We start from the raw sequence: 22,117 nt of genomic DNA on the forward strand, positions 1-22,117 counted from the left end.
TGTAAATATTATGTGTCAATATTAACACTGCAAAGCTGCTGCATGAAAATATGCTTTTCATTATAATTACAATATAAGACTAACTTAGTTTATCATTAATATTAGCAATAAAATACAATAAAATGTCACCATTTCCTGACTGATTCCTTTGATATTGGGTCACCATTGTGAGCATCCATAGCCAGTGTTGTTGATGATTTGGCTGAGGGGCTTCAGGTCTATGCAGAACAGCAGTCGGGACAGTGTGTCTCCTTGGTATATACATCATTTGTCACTTGACGGGTTGCGAGTAGGAGCTGTTTTTTGGTTCCCCTGTTATCCTTGCCGATGCCTGTCTGTGCTGTGCTCATGTATTTATCCATGTGCCCACTTATCTTAGCCACGATGATGCCTGACATGAGCTTCCATATTGTTATTGGCTGATAGTTGGATAGGATTGGATTCACTCTTTGAGGGATCCTTTTGGATCAGGATCATATATCCTTTGGTTAGCCATTCAGGATGAGTCCCATCCTTTGACTGGTTCATTTGTGCTGCCATGTGCTGATGGAGTGCAGTGGATCATGCCCTAACCTCTTTCCTGGATGTCCTCCACTGTGATTGTAACTGGATTCTGTTCAGGGAGGTTGCTGTGGTCTTCTCTTGGAGCCACCAGCCACTGTACACTGCTGATATGTGATTTCCATTCTTCTCCCATATGCCGTTTCAGTACTGTTGAGTTTCCAGTTTTGGTGGCTCTGCTGTGGTGTTATTACTCTGCCATTGAGTGTACACTTTTGTAGTTTGTGGTGTGAACAGAACAGATGGTTTATTTGTCTGGCTTCATTATCTTACCTATACCTCTTTAGGTGGTTGGCCAAGGCTTGGAGACTTTGTTTGGCAGTTTCCAGTGCTTTAGTTACAGACATCTGGCGGTACCTCTTGGGTGCTTTACTGGGCCGTTGTTTTCATGGTGGGTCTTGTTTCTCATGGGTCCCATAGTTGCTCTTATAGCCAAGCATCTCTAGGATAACTGCTGCTGAAGTGTATATCAGCTCATTGGTTTCAGTCATGGTTGAGGTAGAGATCACTTACCTCAGCGGCAGTTCCTTAGCCATAAGCTTGCACTGTGGGTTTCGAAGTAACCATTTTTCCCACATCCTGTTTCTGTGACCCCTCTGATTCAGGTTACTGGGGTAGTACCATTCCAACAGAGCCGTGTCCTCGGATCTTGCCCATTTCTGTCTTGTTCCAGTCGCCCATTTCTCATCTTGTTCCCCAGAACCTGGCACAGACCTTGTTTGGCCACACAACGTTTGAGCTGGTGTAAGTTTGATTTGCACTCATCATTGTAGGCAGGGAGGGAGCTTGCCAAAGGACCCACACTGGATGTTGGTAATTGTTCATTTCATCCCAGTAGGGGGATTCAAACCCAGGCCCCCTGTATAATTATCCCTTTATGTGTAAGCAAAAATTTCAGCAAAAATGTCCTGTACCTGATTTTTACAGTCTTAAAAACATGAACAACTGATGTAGTTCATTTTAAACAATTTGCAGGGGTCCTAATGTATTGCTCACTTACCTTATGCATTCCGAGCATCCTAATAATTTACTGCATTTATAAGTGCTTTTCACAACTTTTAGAGGCCAGAGCAGAATTTATAGCTAACATTACATTCAAGCTAACAGACATAACAATACACTTCCCTTTTCACATAATAAAGCGCTCTATAATTAGATGCAGATATTGATCTCATTTTCACTCAAGAGCTGCTTTTACAATATATCTGTACTGAGATTTTAGTTAATTACATGAAAAGATCAGGTACAGCTTCTTTAAAGTTATCCCAATGCCATTACCAGACTGTGGCTTACCAAAACCTCCAGTTCGTATAGCTGCCCTTTCTCTCTCCCGCCCACTCCCTCGTCTTGTGTAAGTCTAAGGATACAGAGCTGTATAATAGATTGACACTGTATGACCTGTACTGTGGCTTCACGCTGCCTCCAGGTCGACGCCCACGCAGCCGTCCCAGTCTGGGCTTTGGAAAATTTAGTTAAAGGATCGACTTGACTTGTGTGTACACCCAAAGCTCCACAGGCCAAGTCTACCGCATGAGGTGAGGGTAATTGTGCGCCATGTCTACTGTCCAGACCTGGAATTAGAGCTTGTAATTGGAACAAACAGTTGGGTCTTGCAGGCTTTATATTGGCCAAATAGATTTAATCAAGCAAAAAGAAAATGGCTTTTATCTCCTCAGCAGAAGCGTGGGGATGACGAAGGCATGAGCAGTAATTGTAACTTTTCACAGACTGCTGCCAGTGTGAAAATCCACTTTAATGAGTGTGTAGCCTGTTTACAACATGGGTTTTCTACATTAAAGGGGTGTGTGTGATTTGCGGAGCTGGGACTTTGATAGGGAGGAATCTGAAGAAGTGTAGGTTAGCTTGTGTGGTTTAAGATCAAACATGATTTTTGGACACAAAAATATCAATGGAATCAATTCTGTAACGATGGAAAGTTCTTGTGTTAAATTTTGTGTTTCTCACTGACGAGTTGTAAAGGAATAGTTAAAGGAACACAGGGCAAGTTGAACCATCAAAGTCTTATGAAGTTTTATATCTTGATTTACACCAAACATAATAGTTTAGTTCTATTTGTAAAACTATTTGATTCTAATTAATGTTATGTTTCTCTGTATTACTGGGTTAGAGGTGACATCACAACATTCTATGGGCCGATGATATTTACCACAGATGGGCAGGTAAAATTTATATTGTTAAAATTTGATGTAAAACAGTGACTTCTTGAGTCTAATCAATCATAGAAATGACCCAGTTTAACATTTGTGCATTTATCTTTTGGTAATTTCATACCAAAGTACAATGTAAACAGTAGGAAATACTGACTCTTGCTCCACATCGGGGATTATGACATCATCACATTTTATAATCTGAAAATTACCGATGAGAAGAATACAGAGAAATGCAGAAATATGCATGACTTATTGTAGTTTATATGCACACTAAGAAACAGTTATATTATATAGAGAAGCCATAAGCAAGCAGTTCACATTTGTTGTAGCTGATTTATGATTTTCATTTGTTTGTGCTGATTTATGATAAATACAGTTTCCTAAGACTCAATCAGGCTTTACGAAAGGACTCTTTTCTCTTGCTAAAATGCCATTCTTCACTTAACTATTGTAAACCTGTTTGTGGATGGTCATGGAGGCCTTGCTGTTGCTAATGTTAGTGCTTAGACTATGTATTTGTCAGTCTGCTCTTGTTCATGTAATAATCATCATTAAAGAAGAAAAAAAGACACTTTGCTTCAGGTTCAAATAGGTCTGCTCTTTATTTTTACTGGGCTAGAATTATCTACAATTATCTATAATGGCCTCTGTAGAGTTGAGTTCTTCATAAAAGTAAAGAACATAAAGATCACACTATAATGAAAATGCTGTAAACATCTCGAAAAGCTAAAACTGCCATAATCCCGACCATTTTATAACACATTGTACAATTTTACTTTCTAAAGTGCTGCAATAAAAGTAGTAATGTTGAAAAGAAAGGTTTTATAAAAATATGTAAAAAGTCAGAAAATTGAGAAATTAAATTACAAGAAAAGAGGGAATTTTTCTTTTATAGTTTTGCAAGCATTTGATTAATAACATCATTGAAGAATTAAAAAATAGTTCTGCTTATCTTTTGCACACTGCGTTTTATCATGCTTTTGAAATTGTTATTGCTAGAATCATTGCAAACAGTTTTAACAAGCAAATATTATTAAATTACAAAAAACTATTAAATTCATTTTATTTATTTATTTGAGTATCTGACGTGGCTCAAAAAGGTTGACTCCTTTAATATCATTCCATTGAAATGTGTCAAATGGCATACTCGGAGATTGCATTGTCCAGTTAATTTTATATTGACAATGTGGGGTTGCTTCCTTTTGTGCTTGCACATAATGTCCCTATATAATGGTAGTATTGTCCTCCTATCATCCCCCCTGCATCCACAGCTTCCACATCTTTCAAAAGAACATGTTTTAATCTCAAGTGCTGTCAGCTGATTGAAGCAATTTCCTGTAGCGCCCCGAAAAGTATGAGGTTGAGCCATAATTGAATTTGGGTCATAATTAAAAAGTGCAAGGAGCCATGTGATCTCTCTCTCCTCTTCTCCCCCTCCTCTCTCCCTCTCTCGTACGTCTTTCATCTTTGTAATTTCATAGCAGTTTACAAGTAGGAGGCAGGCTTTTCACGGTTGGAATTGATAATTTATAGTGAGCGTGTATGCTTTATGTGCCATGTAAAGGTACACCAAAGGCCGTTCTAATTGGATGTGCACTTTAATTTGACATTGACAAGGGAAAAACATGAGTGAAATGAAGGGATTGGACAGTCCTAACTGGAGGGAAGGGAATTAACAACAAGGTTAATGGTGTTGTAGCAATGGCATCACGCTCATATAGCATCTCCGCCCTGACGCTAAACTGTACTTAAAGTTATTTATGTAAAGAGCAGCCGTGGCATGCTTCTGTGGTTTTTACTTACTCATTTATATTCATTTACATTTGTTTGTCTGTTTTCAAGGTTAAATATAATTGTTTGTTAAGGTGTGTGTGACATGAGTAATGTGCAAACAACAAAATGTTTCTGGTTTGGAATATGATAACAACAATCAAACTTGAAAGTATATCTTTAAAGCTACCATTTGCTATTCTATTGTCTGACCCGCCCCCTCTCATGTATCACCCTATATTCCATCTGTTACTACTGTCTGACTGAAGACAACCAGAGAGCACAGGTGAGACTGAGCAAAGGCCAGGTGATGGTAGGGGGAAGGGGGCGCAGGTTTTAAATCAGCCGTCTACTAATGAAAAAATCTAATAAACTTGCAGATGGTAGCTTTAAAGGTGTACTATGCAACTTTTCTGGATTAGGGACATCACCTGCTTATCTCCATATGGAGTATGGTCCAGTGTATTGCATTAAATTAATTTATTTTCATGAAAACAAGCACATAACGTCACTTACAGTTACAGGTCAGATCTAGAGATTCAAGCCTGCTCACACTAGAATGAAAGCATTTGTTAGCATAAAAACACCTGTAATTGAGGGCAATAGTAGCTCAGCTGGAGGGATGTGTGTGCACGGATCCGAAGGTTGGCGGTTCAAACCCCGCTCTCGACTTAAAACAAAAAAAACAAAAAAAAATTATTAGAGTGGTCTGATCCACTGGCCCAAAGGGTGGCAGTGTGATTCCACACTGCCACAATTGGGACATCGGGATTGGAAATGATTGGTAGATTTTGACACCTTTAAGTGGAACGTCACTATTCAAAATTAAGGCTTAATGTTGTTGTTGCATCTCAGTTAGAGTGTCTATGTCCTCATGCCAGACTGCACGCCTCTGTGATTACCTCAAGTTGCTCTGGTTCTTCAAACAGTGTGTGTTTCCCCAACTTGTAATATTGCAGTGATATTTCAATCAGCGCAGTATCATTAGACGGGGACCGCGACTGTGGAGTGTACGCCTTGAATAATTCAGACGAGCGGCGTTGGTGAAGGAGCCAGTAACACACGTGATTATAGAACGATATGGGACACAAGAGAGGACATGACAGGCGCAGAGGCACGTGCACAGAACAGATTGTAGTTGAGATAATGGGGGAAAGTGTAGGAAATGAAATTAGATGATAAAGTTGTGACAAATGGTGCCGACGAGCTGTCATCTTCCCTTTTCATACATTTTCGGGGATTCTTACGGGGCATGTGAATGTGTCAGTTGCATACCTGTGTAGGGTTGGATGTTATCTAAGAGAACCGAGCTGCTGCACAAGTACAGTGCTCACTCCAGACATTAGGGGTCAGTAAAAAGCCAAATGAAAATGAATGACTAAAGAAATACAAAGTTAAGCTGTTTTTAGCATTGAATCCATGCATGCAAATGTATTTAGTTAAACAATACTGAATACCTGCATTAAAAAGTATTTTTAATGTAACTGGTCCAGTTAGAGCACTGTTTACTAAATATTAATACTTTCATGCTGAGTTGCATTATATTAGTATGTAGAAATCATAGACTGTATATATAAATGGACACAGTTAACGAGCTAGCTATTGTGTCCATAAATCAGGATATGAATATTAATAACAGACAAATCAGATGCTCCCACTAGCATTAGCAACAGGTTTGATTGACAGCACTGCTAAGTGCCTCTTCCCTGTTAAACCAGCGGTGCGGGCGGGAAGGGGTTTTACCTTCAACAGCCTTACTCCAGATTGGCTCTTTGGCTGCTACTCGCAGTCAAAATTCCAAATGTTGAACTGAGCTCCAAATTCACCGCTATAACTGCTCTAGCCTCGATGAGCTTCATTTGACTGGAGATGAACGCTATGGGTGACAACACACTCACTTAGTCCACTTCTTTATACAGTCTATGGTAGAAATGCAGTATGAACCCAGGAAATTCACAGTATTCTGAATACCGCCAGTAGTTGCTCAAAATTCATATTCTGAATACGTAGTTTCAGTACTTACTATTGATACAGTACTAGAAAGGCCCAAACCCCCTCTGTAGATTTGTGCAATGGGACAGTAGGCAGCATTTAAAATGCCTGATTAGCACTCACAAGCTAATACAAGAGTGTCAATAATATGGTTTGCTGGTAAAATGCATCCTGTATCTGTTTTTGACTTGCATGCACACTTCATTCTAAATACACTCAAATTAGCAGAAGAGTAGAGTGGAACAGGTAGAGGACTGTTGACTTCAAACCAAAAACAGATAAAAGAGTGGAAGCAGAAACTAATCCTGCCCATCCAAAACAATGTGAACAATTCATTCTTCATCCAATCTGAACTAGAAAAAGTTTGGACACCCCTGGGCTCTGAGCTAAAAATAGATATTGTCAGTGAATGTCCTTAAATCACATCTTTTACAAACAGTGCTAACTATATCAGACTTACAGTTTAATAATTTTATCACCAGTATCAACATAAGCAATACATTTGTCATCACTAATAAAATATGCTTTTGATTTCAAACTGCAGTTTTGAAAACATCACTACTAGCATACTTTTATACTTCAATTACTTGGACATAGTATCTCATACGTTACAATATAAATGAATGAATTAATTTTAAACATGCAAACTCAAGTCATGCCAGTCACACATTAAAATAGAAACTATTCAAAGGCTACAGAGCGGCTTGTCCAAAAAGGAGTGAGAAGAAGTATACCTTATTTCATCTCAACCCCTTTCGTAACTGAAATTTAAAAGTTTCAGTTTTCTGTCACAAGTAAGTAATGTGTGTATTCAATAAACTTCAATTTATCACTTCTCAGTGTTATAATTCATCAGTGTCTATTCTTTATGTGTCTTCTTTAGTGTTATCAAGCCTGAGCGCTGTTTCAAATCTCATCATTCGATAGTTTAATACCAGAGATGGAGATACAAAAGAGATGGTAATACAATTCTAACTAATTAAAGTAGCAAAAATATAAGTATAAAGCATGTTTGTTGCTACTGCTTGTGTGCATCTGAGCATTCAAACTGATGAGTCAACTATAGCCACTGCACTCCCTGTTTTAGCACGCCTGTCTATTTCCCTGTCACTTTTACAGTCCAGCACAGCGACCAGCCAATTATCCAGAACTGTAGTTATCCTAAATTACCAGCATTAGCGCAGATTCCTCCATGCTTTACACTGCCATTTCGCTGTGTACTAGAGTTGGATTTATATGGGATTTAAAGGGTTTACCACTGTAGATCTAGCTGCAGCAAATCCTGGTCTAATCCTGCCACTGAGTGAGAGGATCTGTGCCGCTGCGGACAGGTCACCAGTTCATCGCACACACTGAAAAGAAAAACAAGACAAATTCTCACCTGTGTAAGCTTGCTTCAGGGTTCAGACCAGGGCTGAGAGAGTTGACAGCGGCTACGGCTAACGACTGCACAGACAGGCCACCCATTGACAACACCTACGGCTCAACACAGCAATCAGGCAAAATGTATAGTTCAAGAATAACACGGTCACAGTAGGAGCTGGGTATTACATGATTTACTGTGGGTGGTGTCGGTGTCCTTAAAATTGAAATGCTAATATGGTTTTGTTTATCGCAAGGCAAGTAACAAGTTATGGTCATGTAGTGTGAGACATCAAAAGAGGGGAATGTCTTAAGAAGTCAGTGTAGTGCTATGGTTTAGTGCAATGTCCCATGTTCCCTTAAAGGTGCACTATGTAATTTTTATGGATTAGGGTCCACCATCTGCTCGTTTCCATGGAGATGTTATTGCTTTGCCTGATACGCTTCACAGTCTGCCATTAAATGTGTATCTCCATGGAGATTTTTGAGTTTGCAGTATATAAGGATTTTTTTTCAAAATATTAACCATAGTGTCTTTTCTTTAGTATTCAGTGACCAAAGTAAAGCAAAGTAGGGTTTTCCTGGCTGGTTATTTTGTAGAAACTAATTAAATTGTGTTAGCTTAACAGTTTCAGCAGTCCAGATGCTCAACAGGTGTCCCCATAGTCAACTGAAAATCACATTTCCACACCACCTTGTAATTTGTTTTATATGTTGTTGCCTGTACTGCTGCCGGCTACACCCATGTGAGCAAATCTAATTAGCTGGAGTGGAAATGCTGGGCGCTGGATCACAATAAGCAGCTCAATTGACTTGAGTTTTTGCCTGTGAAAAATATAGCTGGTTTGTGACTTATCTGGTAGACCCTGATGACCACCGGCATTGTTGGTGGTCTGCATACTAGATTTTGTGGTTATTGTCAGAGAAAAGGTGAAACTATGGAGCTTAACAGGGACCGCCTGCTCAGGTTCCGAAAGTAAATTTTCCATTCATTTTTCACATAGACTTTCTGAAAAGACTTCAAAAACATCGAGGAGGTTAACCAGCTACGTGGTAACTCATATCCATAACGTGGTTGTTTTAAGTCCAAAAAGGACATTTAATATGCCACAAATGTTTAATAACTTTGCAGTTTCTAAAGTTTCAGAAACAGATTTTAAATACAAGCATAGATCTTGTGATGATTAGCTACCACATAGCTGATTATTCCATATCGAGCTTTCAGACTTTTAATATCCATTTTTTTGTTAAAGTCTATGAGAAAAAATAATGGGAAACTTGGATTAGGAACCTGGAACCGCTGGGTGAGTGGTCACTATTGGGAGCCTTAGCCTGTACTTATATCATCATGATGTACTTAATTTGTTGGTTCCCCTCAATATTCAGGAATTTTAGTCATTCAAATTATATAATATTTAGTTTTTGTTAACAGGACTAATTTTCCATCACTTTTAAACCCAGAAATATAGGCCACTGCAGTTTTAGAATACCAACCAAACTCAATCCTATAATTATTCTTCTGCTGCGGCTGCTACTACTACTACTACTACTACTACTTCTACATTATCAACCATTGTAGAAGCTCTATTCATTACATTCTTCCATGCGTTTGATTCTATGGCAGTGTAAACTCATAATTGTTTTACCATATCACAGACCATTTACTTTTATACTTGCTGCCACGCCTCTTCTTTTTGAGCTATTTGTCCGAAGTCTTTGAAGCAACAACTGAACCTCCTTCCTTGCAGCCCCTTGTTGTGATAAGCTTATCTGGGCCTCCGAAGTCACTTCAGCAGCATTGAGACAGTGCAATGACTTTTTCAGAGAATGTGAGGTTAGCTATCCTGCAGCCCCTCTCCAGTGATAACATTATAACTGCTAGACCCTCTTAGCATAAACCGTGGAGTAGGCGAGCTTATCGAGAGCCTGGAGTGAAGCGTTGTCAATCACATTTCTGATAGGGGCTGCGGGCTTAGCTCTGACATTGGGCTGAATAGTGACTCACAGGCTTAGATGCTTCAGCCCATGTTTTAGTCAACAGCTGCCAGAAACTAGGCTTACTGATGCTGACCAAATAGTAGCTCACTTGTAATTATAATCAGAATCAGAATAATAATAAAATGTATGCGACATAACCCTGAAAAATTGTTAGTTTTCAAAAATTAAATATATTCCTGTTGATTACAGGTAAAAGGGCATGGGAATTATTATTATTATTATTATTATTATTATTATTATTATTCAATTAACACTACTCTGTGATCTGCACCCAGTTCTACCTAAGCCATAAGAGGACAGTAACAATATTTTAAGAAACTCTATGTCAACTATCTTAACTAAAATATTACCACTTTGAATTCACTTTACAAACACAATATTATAATTGCAATATTGAGCCTTTGTGTTCAGTTTATTATGAAATAAGATGAGATTTTATTCATACCAATCTGCAGATTCACACATTTTGAAGCATTTACCACAGAATCAGAAATTGCAAGAAGGAAACTGTACTGCTCTGCCCACAAATTATGGTCAAATGAAGTCACTACACCAACAAATCATGAAATAATTGTGTGTCCTTTGTGGCTCATTTGGTTGAGCATTTTCCCCTGAGCTGTTCCGTATGAGCTCACTGGGCATCATGGAATTTGTGAGGTGTGATACATGACTGCAAGATATGTCCAATGTCTTTCTGTGGGGCGGGGTCAGGTTATACACTACTAACTTTACTCCACCCACTTTGTTTCTAAATTCTACTAAAGCGGCAATCCCATTCATTTCAGTGAAGAATTTGAGAAACATTTTGCTGCTAAAATGTGATAGAAAGTAGGTTGATTTGTGTAAAATGTTCATGTGCACCAATAAGTCAACAAGCCTGGGAGCCTTTAAAACGACTCTGTTGTCCTTATAGAAGTTATTTGCTGTCAAGATCAATAGCCCCATCAAAAATAATACAATCCAAATGACAATGGGGGCGCCCACGGCAACTTCCAGAATAATGTGCATACTTACAGCACATATACACTCTTATTATGTTGTAGTGCTTAAAGTGCCAACTGTCCACGCTCATGCACAATCAAACCAAGTGCAGTATTTGCGTATTTTTGCTGCGTTGTCCATTGATGGTGAAACCCTTGCTCTTCCAGATGGCCAGACTGCCCCAGCTCTTGTTTGTCGTGGAAAGGATTTTTGCCTGGGCGGTTCTTAGCCTCACATATTTTTGAAGTTGTCTAAGCATCCTTTGATAAGACTTCTAAAATATGTTAAGTCCCACAGTCCCAGTAGTTGAAATTCACTTAGCCTGCAATAGGACCTCTAGCACCGAGTTCACACAATTGCTTATTAATGATGTTTACCAGTAGATGCCAAATGCTGTGGATGCCTGGTACACTGAAGGCATTTGTTATTGGGTGTTAAAAATGGTTGTGTTAAAATATTGTTTCACTGTATAATTAGTATATAGATTGATTACAAAGTTAAGATTCATACATTATTTCTGACTGGTAATCATTCCTGCTAATGGCTAGTACTGATCTCATTGCCTTGCAAACCCAGAGTGATATCTCTCTGTATTTTTATACAGATGGATATCAGTCTCGTCCCCACTCCTTCCATCACATCTTGAGCCAGAACCAAGTATGTTTGTGCAATAAGATTTGTTGTTGCTTTTTTTTCAGTTAAGCATTTAAAACAAAATTTAGTGCTTTGCTCATTGATTCTGCCCATGTGAGCAGCCATATTTGTTTTAATATGACCATGTGTGTCCCTAATTGGCTAATCCACCAATCACGGCCATCTGAACTTCGAGAGATTGACCTGTGACCAGACTCACATCTTAATAAAGTATTGAAATGTGTTTTCTGGATCCAAGGCAAGACATCACACACATATTACAGAACATGTTTTAGGTGATTGTAAAACCATGGAGGTAACCACAAAAAACTTGCCTGATAGTTGTAGTTGGGATGGACAATAAAGTGTCTCTTCTCTTATCAGGTTATTAGGTGGTACTGTGGAAATATTACTTACTTGAAAGATTACCATAGACCCATTTATCCTAGATTAGACCTGGTTCAGTCCATGCTCTTAGTCATTTTCTTTGTTCTTTGTACTTTGTACTTGGTATTGAACCTGAAAAGTTGGACTTTATCCTTCATAAGCTGTACTTTGGTATTGAAACGTACACTTTCAAAAGTGACTCAACCTTGCACTTATAGCACTTCTTACCTTCTATGGGCTTTTATAATATTCAGTGGAGTGATTTTGTCATTCATACTCAAATACAGGAATGTGCTCATATAGGTTGAGTGCCTTGCACAAATATGCCTCTGAAGAAAAGTAGTACAGTCTATTACATGTTAGTAGATCCTTCAGGTACAAAGTAACAAAATATCCAAGAACAGGTCCGTTGGGGTAACTGTGGACATCCAAAAAGTTGGTTGTCATGATATTTTCAAACAAATAAGACACCAAATTGTCATTGTTTTAGCAGTTATGGTATGAGCCTAGGAGCTAGAATTGAATCAACATCTTTTTTTGCTTATAGGATTACTGAGATCTGAACCAGGATCATGGTCTATAGTGGCACACCCAGAAAAACATGCTACATGCTGAGAACAGTCTAAGAATGATCTCTTTTTCACCAAACACCATGTCACTTTTTTTTTTTTTTAAATACACACTGCCAAATTTTGCTGTAAACTAACCGGTAAATATATAATTAGCACATTTCATAGGAATCACCATGACTACGTTTCACGTTTCTTTCTTTTGCATCACTTCTACATCGCATCCTATAATTTAGTTTTTAGTGTTATTGATTAATATTTGTTTTCCATACTGTGCATAATTTCCATTTTCATAAAAATTACACCTAAAGTTCAGGTGACTCACCTAAATGTAACACACATCGTAATTCCCTTTTACGATCGAAACTTTCTAAAACTTTAAGAATATATTAAGAACATATTTCCTCACGCAGGCGTTGCAGATTTGTTTTCCATTGTCTGAAAAGTAGGACCTTATATAAATTGCCTTTGAATTTAGATCCCATTGGAAAACACAGTTGGGGATAGTCTATGATAAAAGATGTTGTCTGGGTCTTATTTAGTTTAGTCTGGAACCCTGAACTTTGTCAAAAATATATCTCGGACACAGAAGTCATCCATGCGGCATTCACCTCATTTGCCCCCGCTCTTTCTCTCTTTTCTGGAATACTAATTCGCTGTTTGAGGAAGTAGTGTTTCTTTTGGATGGGCCATGTCAGACCACTCACTCTCATCTGCACTGCTCTTGACGTATTGGATGGCGCTTGTTGTGTACTTTGCCATTTGGACTGAATCAATGGAGCTTAAGAGGCCATTCTGATTTAGCAGCAATCACGGCAAAAACACTGTCCCGAGATGCATACAACATCATTTTCAATCAATCCCATCTTTAAAAACTACTCACTTGACTTTTAATCAACAGATCCATGACTGTGGGTCTGAGAAGGGGAAAATTATTTGCACTTTCCAATTTAAAACACAATTTTTCGTGAAAAGACAAGGTCAACAGTGCACTTGGGTGTATAAGATTGGATGGTCCATTTTGTACATGTGTGGAGCAGGTGTGTTAAAGCACTGGGTAAATAACATTGTTTGCTCTGGAAATAGCACTGTGGGGTTAAGCTCAGTATGTCTTGAAGATGGACATAGAACGGACTAGGAAATGGTCAGTGGTTTGTTTATTTCCTTTACTACAGTACTAATGTAGTATTGCTGTCTTTACTACAGTACTACTTGTATTGTCAGACATTGTTTATATAGTTGAAAAAGCCAAAGAGTTCCTTAACTGGGTCATTAGAGCTAAAATATGACCAATTCATCAGCAGCATATGATGGTTAAATTTTCCCACTGGGTCTAACATTTTATATGGCATTTATGTATTGCAGTTCCATAAATATTGAAAGTTTAAGATAACATTTTCACTGGCCCAGTTTGTACCATCTGTTTTATTCTCAGTGGCATTGCTCCTGTTTGCGCGAAGGAGAGCATGTTAACAACCTACTAAGTGGAGTAAAAGTCACATAACGTTGCTTTTGTTTTGCTTAGGGGACATTGATTGAAAATGTAATTCCAGGAACCTGGTTTGATACTATCAGCACTTTTAGGTTCACCAGTCTATAGTCATATATATATTGTTAAATAGAAATCAATATTGTGTCTGAGTAAGCCTAATATTAAACCAGTGAAGATATGAAGAACTTCTTGAGTTTACAGAATATTACTACTAGATAGTGATGAATGTATTATCCAGTAGGGACCTAGCGGTTTATAGGGTAGTTCCATTGTTCCATTTGTTTCAGCTACTTTTCACATTTAATCCAACGAGGTTCATCTGGCCTTCTGTTAATTTATTTTAATAGATTATTTTTCCAGACCAATGATTAGTTTGTTTTTATACCTGACACTTTTGACTGCTCACTAGCGCTCTTCCTCAGGGTGGTCACGTGATGTTGCTGTGATGTGTCCGGTCAGCTGGTTTAAACAGGTTTTGGTACTGTCTTGTCCTACCCCAGAGGAGGCAGGACAACAGTGCTATCTGCAGTCCGACTTCTTCAGGATATTATCCCAGGTGTGTTAGAGTAAAAAAAACTCTCATTTCGGATTAAAGTCCCGTGAGCATGTTTCGGTATTTATTTTGCTTCTATTGCTTCCTTAATCCAGTGATGCTGTTTGTTGTCCTCTGTCCCTATGATGTTTGTTCTGTCCCAGTCCATAATGTGGTTTTCTCTTTTACAATGGTTAGAAATGGCCGATTTGAGTTGTTCCTGTTCTGCTGTGTGTGGCCTTTGCTGTTTCCTTCTCACATTCTGCCCTATGTTACTTTTTTCATGTACTGAAAGCCCTTCCTGTTGGTCTGATGTATGTTTTATTGCAAGACATGCAGAGCCTTTATCTTTTGGATGAACGAGTAGTTGATTTTTATGTAAAACCTGTTTAAATCAGGTGACCAGACACGTCACCGCAACATCATGTGAGGACTCTGAGAAAGACCACTAGTGAGCAGTCGAAAACAAACTAAACCTTGGTCTAGAAAAATAATCATTTAAATAAAATACTTTTTACATTTGTGAGAGTAAAGCATCTGTATGGAAGTTGTTTTTTCATACGTTCAAGCAAGAAAGATATTTCCAATAATGTTTGATTAATAATGCTCGGTTCAAATCTCTACTGAAATAGGGGAAGGAAAAGACATCTATTCTAACTTTGTGAGCACTGAAGTAGATAATGTAGAAAATAATGTTCACAATAGCCATTTGTTTTTTACTATTTACCATTACCACAGTTTGACAGTAGACTGAATCTTTATCTTTGACCAAAATGGCGGTGGCCTGACAGTCCACTCGGAGCTCCACAGCATTATGAAGGCATTTGCAGGAATATGCACTGTAATCCTTCATCTATTGTTTATCCTGATGGATGAGACTCAGCCTAATGCAAACCAGAGCCCACGAGACAAATAAGGCTTAATGCGGTTAGGGCATAGACATTCTGCACATGCACACAGCCGTACACACAGGAGCGCCAGATTAAAAGCGCAGAATTAGCCAGAACAGCACACTGAGGGAAACATAAATGAATAACCTTATGAAAAGAGAACTGTCAATTGGCAGCCAAGATTTAGTTGGCCTGAGTGGTTTGTTTTTCTATGGTAACAAAAACATATTATGCAAATGGACGGAATTAGGGCTCTCACCTGAAAAGTACAAATTAACAACGTCTCAGGTGGAAAGTGGTGGTTTGCAGTTTGATCCCACCATCATTTACAGGTGGTTAACAAGCTAGTGAAATACTTTGAAAAACATACATTCTTATTGTGAGTGGGGTCGCTTCTTCGCAGATCTCACCTGTAAGTTTGCCTGGTGGTGTCAACTGCTTGTCTTTATAAAGATAGGTCAGTTTAATGCTTTACTGTGGAGCATTGTAGGCAAAGCAAGAACATGTACATAGACTCTCCACCAGAAAATTTTCAAAAGCTCCACGAAAAATAAACATTTAACATTAATTTCACTTTCAGGGTATGTTCATAACACCCATAGACTGTATAAAGAAGTGGACTGAGTGAGTGAGACGTCACCTGTAGCGTTCGGCTCCAGTTAAATGAAGCTCATCGAGGCTAGCGGTTATAGGGGCACAAACTGGAGCCCAGTTCATGTATCGTGTTAGCTATGTCCATTCATACATACAGTCTATGATAACACCACATTGGGACTAAATGGAGCTAAACAACTAAGCTGGGCTCGAACTAGTAATGCACCTTTAATTAAACTACCGATTAAACTATTTAAATATAGTATTATCTAGGATTCTGGTCCAAGTGCTTTAATTTCTCCGCACGTCTGTAAATGCCAAATACTGACCTGTTCTCAATTATAAAGCACAGCGCAAACTAGTGGCAGTAATGTGACTGCACTCCACATTATTGATGAATGGTCTTATTTATTATAGATAGATTTATTATAGAAAGGTATTGATTCTGGAGGAAATGTGATAATTTAATGTTTGCTTATTTTGTACAGGAGCAAAAATGTTCTCACTGCTCATTACTCAAATGTCAAGTTTACTATGTTTGTGCTTGTCAAATCTTGCTCAGTGTGTGCAAGCTCAATGAGATGATTGCAGAAGGGAGGTGTTGTCAAAATGTGTTTTTAGTTGTGTTTATAGCCAAATTGTAATCTAAAGTAACTTACCTTTACCTTACCTGACGCGTATTATAAAAGGCTGTAATTATAGTTATGTTCATAATCCCATACTAAAGGGCTGCAATTCATCCATCAAATATATGCACTGTGTAACATGTAACTGAATAAATGTTATATTCAGTGTCATATGTGGAACATTTCAGACAATGCTATAACGTGGCAGACCAGAAAAGTTACATAGTGCACCTTAAATCAAGAAAGAAATCAAGAGCAAGAAATGATATGCACATGATATGGTCAAGAATGTTAAAAATAATAATACATATTTTTATTTGTATTTGCTTTTAAATAAATCATTGACAACTTCGCTTATAGCGGTCGAGTTTACTTGTCCCCCTACACTGCACATTCTCAGTCCAAGGTTATGTGGTAGACAGCTGCAGCCTTATCTGGGCCTTCATTTCTTTACTATTATGAGGCATGGCAGAAGCAGGGCCGTCTCCTTCGAGCCTCCTTCTCACACCAGAATCCATCACTTCCCATCTGCTTTGTACACTGCACCTGGAGCATGGACCGGCAGAGTGGTTAGCCTGGTGAGAGGACAAGATTCAGGCAAAACAAGGTGGAAGCTGGCAGAAGTTATAATGCAAAATTGTAGAGTCAGAGAAAGCTGTGAGGAAATTTGAACATTCAACTTAGTATTTGTGCATGTGCAAATTATTTGAACAAAATACAGCAGAACCCAGGACACTGCAACTTGTAATTTCCAATAAGCTTTTTGAATTGAAAGGCAGCCATTTGCTCTAATGCATAATAACCCAGGTAATTACAATACATTAAGTTTTGTTGTTGTATGAGTGGATTAACACAGCTCTGTAATTATATAAATTGTAGTAATCATTATTTTTGTGCCAAGCATTCAATTAGGTTTTACTCTTTGTTTTTGGGGATGCATTTACATCCATAGCTCCACTTCAGGATCACTTTCAAACTAAAGTGAAATGCTGCATCTGTATTGATTATATGGTCAATACAAGGCTGTTATTTTGACATTACATTATGCTTTTATTTCTTTTTCGTACGTTGGTTAAGTGAATTGGAATAAGGAAGAATAAATGGTAGATTGTCATATTTTTAAATAGCGCTTTCCCATCTTCAGGGCATTCAAAGCGCTCACCCATTCACACACATTCATACATCAGTGTACGCAGACACTGAGGGTGAGGGGGTTGCCCAAGGACACAATGGCAGCATTCATCTTTAGGAGCTGGAATTGCACTGCCAACTTGTGGGTCTGTGGATCTGACCTCTCCAATAATAACTAATAATGCTTATGTCTGGTGCGGAATTTGAGCCACAACCTTAGGATCAGTGGACAACACCAACTGAGCTACTGTTGCATATTAGAATTTTCAGTGGTTTAATTAGTGTTTTGCATACGGTTCACCATATGGATACAGCGGGTATGTCTGTATTATTAATTATATACACATTTGTTGTCATGTATGCATAAAACATTAGGAAAATACACAGAAGACTGAAATATTTTACCACGTGTGTACAGAATATAGTCACTTTGCATTAACTTTCCAACAGTATTCTTTATTGACTTGCACTGGCTGGATTCTAATCAAACAGACTTGAGAAATTTGTCTTCTTTGTGGTTCATCATAACATTAACAACGTGAGGTTATAGGCTACAGTGTGAAAATGTTCTGTTGCCTTCAAATGTCCTCCCCCTTTTCATTATCTAGACAAAAGTTGACAATGGCAGCTTTGTTTGTTATGATAGCTGTCAGTACATGTCTCCGGTCCATGCCAGTCACAGCAGCTGAATCACTTCTGTTGACAGCCCCACAGTTTTTAAGGCATAAATATGTTTTTCATCTTCCCTTAAATACATCTGCAGTGCCGCTTCTGTTTTTACTCCTGACAATCTGGGCTTTTACTGCCAAATCATATACTGTAACATCAAACTGTCAACACCAGTTTTTTTTTTATGTTAAGAGGAATCGGTGCAGGCTGTCAGGAGATTTGGGAGAAGTTGTGACTTTAAAGAATCATTTTACGCAAGTAGAAGTTATTCATGTTTACTACCAACTAGTACTAACACGTGTTCCTAGTATAAGGGACTGACAAAAACAAGGGGTGGAGTGGATGATGGAGGAAGGAGGGGCAGAATTATTGATGAGCAAGAGAGGAGAAAACATGCTCAATTTGCTTAATAAAATTAGGGAAGTACAAAACCAGTCTGGTGGTGGACTTTGGCTCATTTCAGCTTTAGACCGCTACATGACCAGCTCTGGACCTGGTTTTAAACTTCGCAACTTTTCCTTGACGCCTGGTGATTTTAGCTTTATAGGCTCAAAAGGGGGGCATGCCACACGACAATAAGGAACAGAGACCACATCCGAAAATGCAAATGCAGGAGGCGTCCCCGCAGAGTCCCGGGACAGCCTCGGGGGTCCGGAGGGTGCAAATCAGAGCCACCCTAACCCCGGCCCCCCACCCGTGTCAGGGCTGTGGGGCTTTCTTGTGTCAGCCCTGGTGTCTGCTGATCTCACTCATCCTCCTCTTCCTCTCCCTCCTCGGCAGCTGGGCAGTGGTGCACCTCACCTTGGGCACCCACGGAGGAGCACCCTTCAGGATCTCCGGGGGGTACGACCAGAGGGTGCCCCAGGACGACACCGCCACCATCGAGCCGCACTTCACCACCAACTGCACCATGGGTAAGTGCAATCTGTTTTATTCTGAATATTGCATACTTAATGTGGTTGTAATGGGAAGATCACTGCGCTCACACTATATTAATAAAAATGTCACAATCTCCCATTACTATTTATCTATCCAAGATTACACTATTTTTATTACTGGGTTTCATGTTCATCACAACATTCTATAGGCCACTAATATGTAATACAAACGGGGGACAGCCAAAATAAATACAGTTAAAATTCAAATTTGTGTTGTAATGCAAGAAGTTAATGGGTCCAGTCACTCATTCGTGCATTAACCCTTTAGATATTTCATGACAAAGTACACTGTTATCTATAGCGAGATCTGGCTCTTGCCCCCAATTTAGAAGAATTACATCACCACATCTGAAAATCACCAATAATAATAACTGGATGATAATGTTAAAGGTTCACTATTTAACTTTTTCTGGTAGATGGATATAGCTTGAAATAATTATGGGATTTTATTAAATTTCAAGTGCTTTTATTGCAAAAAAATAAATAAATATTGAAAAACTAGTACTGTTAGCAGGATCGCCTTTCCACAGATCTGACCTCTAACTGGTTTCCTCATTTGCTTGTCTCCATGGATATGGATTTGATGCCATCTTGTGAAACATTCCAGACTAAGTTGAAATATTTACACCTAGTACACCTTTAATCCTATGTCCTTAGATCCTCCAATCGCCATCTTATATTGTAATGTTTCTAATTATGTAACCAATTGTAATTAGAACATCTCTAAAAATATATTGTATACCAACCTAGCGTCTAATATTTAAGCAGTTGTGATATGGGAATTTCCCGTCAATCACACATGAATACAGTGGTCACAACATGGCCCAGGGTTTGTGTCCAGTCCAAATGCTCGTCACATGACATCACTCTGTGGCCAGTCTTCTGCATGTATGTGTATCATTAGTGCATGTGGTGGAATCAAGTGTGTCCAAAGCTCTACACTGAGATAATGTGTCTCTGTGTCGACCACCAAAGACCTCACACTATTAGATTAATGCACTGATTCGATTTCCTGTACAATACATACAGACTCACTGCAGGACAACTTTCCAACAGGGAAAATTATTCTCAGAAAATATGAATGAAGGCTGTAGGAGTAATTTTCTATCATGATCAGTGCATGAACTGACTGCCTTGTTAAATCATTATCCCTGTGTGTAATTTGCTGCTAGTAGGTGAGAGTGAGTGACCCTAAGAATAAACTTAAACACCAGGGGTTCTTTTATACTTTAATAGTACTCTCAGCTCTATTTTGGTGTCAAAGCAGAGTGCAGTTTTTTACAGACATATTATTAATATGAGTATAGCTGAGGGGAATTCCTCTTTCACGTAATATGAAATAGACAGCTTTATTTACTTTATATAAAACTTAATAACAGTTCCTCTGTCATGTTTTCAAGATTTTTTAATAATATTGCAGCCATTTTGCTCTGATTTGGGACTCCATAAATAAATATTATTGAGTTGAGCTGTAGAAAAGGCCACTTGGATCATTTGCTTTCCGCTCACTCTTCTGTTCCCAAAGTTCCCTGACTTGTTTACTGCAGTCTGCTGAACTTACATTAAAAGGAATAATCTAATGGATGACCAAGAAAAATGTTCTGCCAGGAGTTGCTTATCATGAGCTAAATTAAATCTTAGTGGGAGACCAAGATAAGAAGAAGGGAGATCTGCAGCAGTCTATACACTGTATGTATGCACTGTACATAGTATGAAGCTAATGGGCTAAAGCATCGTTTATGCAAGACTTCTCAATTTACTGTTAATTAATGAGTGACCATTCATGTGTAAATACCACTTATATATGAGAGGCTACTGGGCTGCATGCTCAATTTAAGGTGGCTTATAGCAACCCCAGTGCACTTGTTGGATAAATAATACGATGGCATTTACATTTTAAACTGTGTTTTGTTTTGTTTTTTGTCAAGACAAAATACAAAATTCTCAGATTTAAAGTTGGCAGCATAAATGGTCAGATACACGGACCTACAGGTTTTTGGTTCAGTCCTGGCTCCCACAGGTGAATACTGTTGCTATTCACCTGTGGTTCCTTCAGCAAGCACCTCTGATTCACTATGTAGCTTAAATGTATTATCATTATTAACCTCTTGTACAAAGTAATTGTTCATGGAAAATTTTACAGTTTTTATTTTTTGGCAAAAAATATTTGTGCAAATAATGTATAGTTCATTGTACTGTACATGAGAAAATCTACTTTGACACGCATAATATATATATTTTTGTTTAATATTTGTGATATGGATCTAGTATAGTTGTAGTGATTTGTATAAAAAAAATCAATTATTTCATTAGGCTAATGAATGTGATGTTTTACTCACCTCACTACTGCTTGATGTTTGACTCAACTCAGGAATGATTTCAAAAATGACATTTTAGATGTCATAATAGATTGAGTATAAAAAGGCCTCTTCTACGTCTGAAGTGATAAGTCTTCAGCAGCACTGACTCCCTCACTGCAGTATCTGGTTCACTTGTCAAATGTGTAAATGCTCATGTGAGAGCACAGCTCAGATAACAAGAAAGAGGAACAGAGGAGAGATGGAATAAAGCTGGAGATAAAACAAAGCAGATCGAAGAGAGAAACACGTTTTGTGACATAAACAAATGAGTCATTCAAATGTGAATTAGCCAAGCTCTTGACGCAGAACTGTGTATGCCTACCTATTCACCAACTGTGTCTCTGCCTACTGCTACCATGCTTTATTTAGCTAATACTGCGTTTGTCTGTGCTTTGGTTAAAGAAATAGTAGTAATGATAATTGCAATGGGCTGGATTATTACTGGTGCAAATTGCAATACA

General features: G+C 38.4%; 1 protein-coding gene across 1 annotated transcript in view; it reads left to right on the forward strand.

Annotated features, from left to right (window-relative positions):
* The window catches only part of alk (ALK receptor tyrosine kinase), a 186,779-nt gene that overhangs the window by 87,194 nt on the left and 77,468 nt on the right, over window positions 1-22,117 (forward strand). The window contains exon 3 of the mRNA XM_033988718.2: window positions 19,139-19,272. Within this exon, the coding sequence (XP_033844609.1) occupies window positions 19,139-19,272 (134 nt within the window). The remainder of the gene's footprint in view (window positions 1-19,138; window positions 19,273-22,117) is intronic.

Source organism: Periophthalmus magnuspinnatus, chromosome 22, assembly GCF_009829125.3.
Source record: "Periophthalmus magnuspinnatus isolate fPerMag1 chromosome 22, fPerMag1.2.pri, whole genome shotgun sequence".
Taxonomy (NCBI): Eukaryota; Metazoa; Chordata; class Actinopteri; order Gobiiformes; family Gobiidae; genus Periophthalmus; species Periophthalmus magnuspinnatus.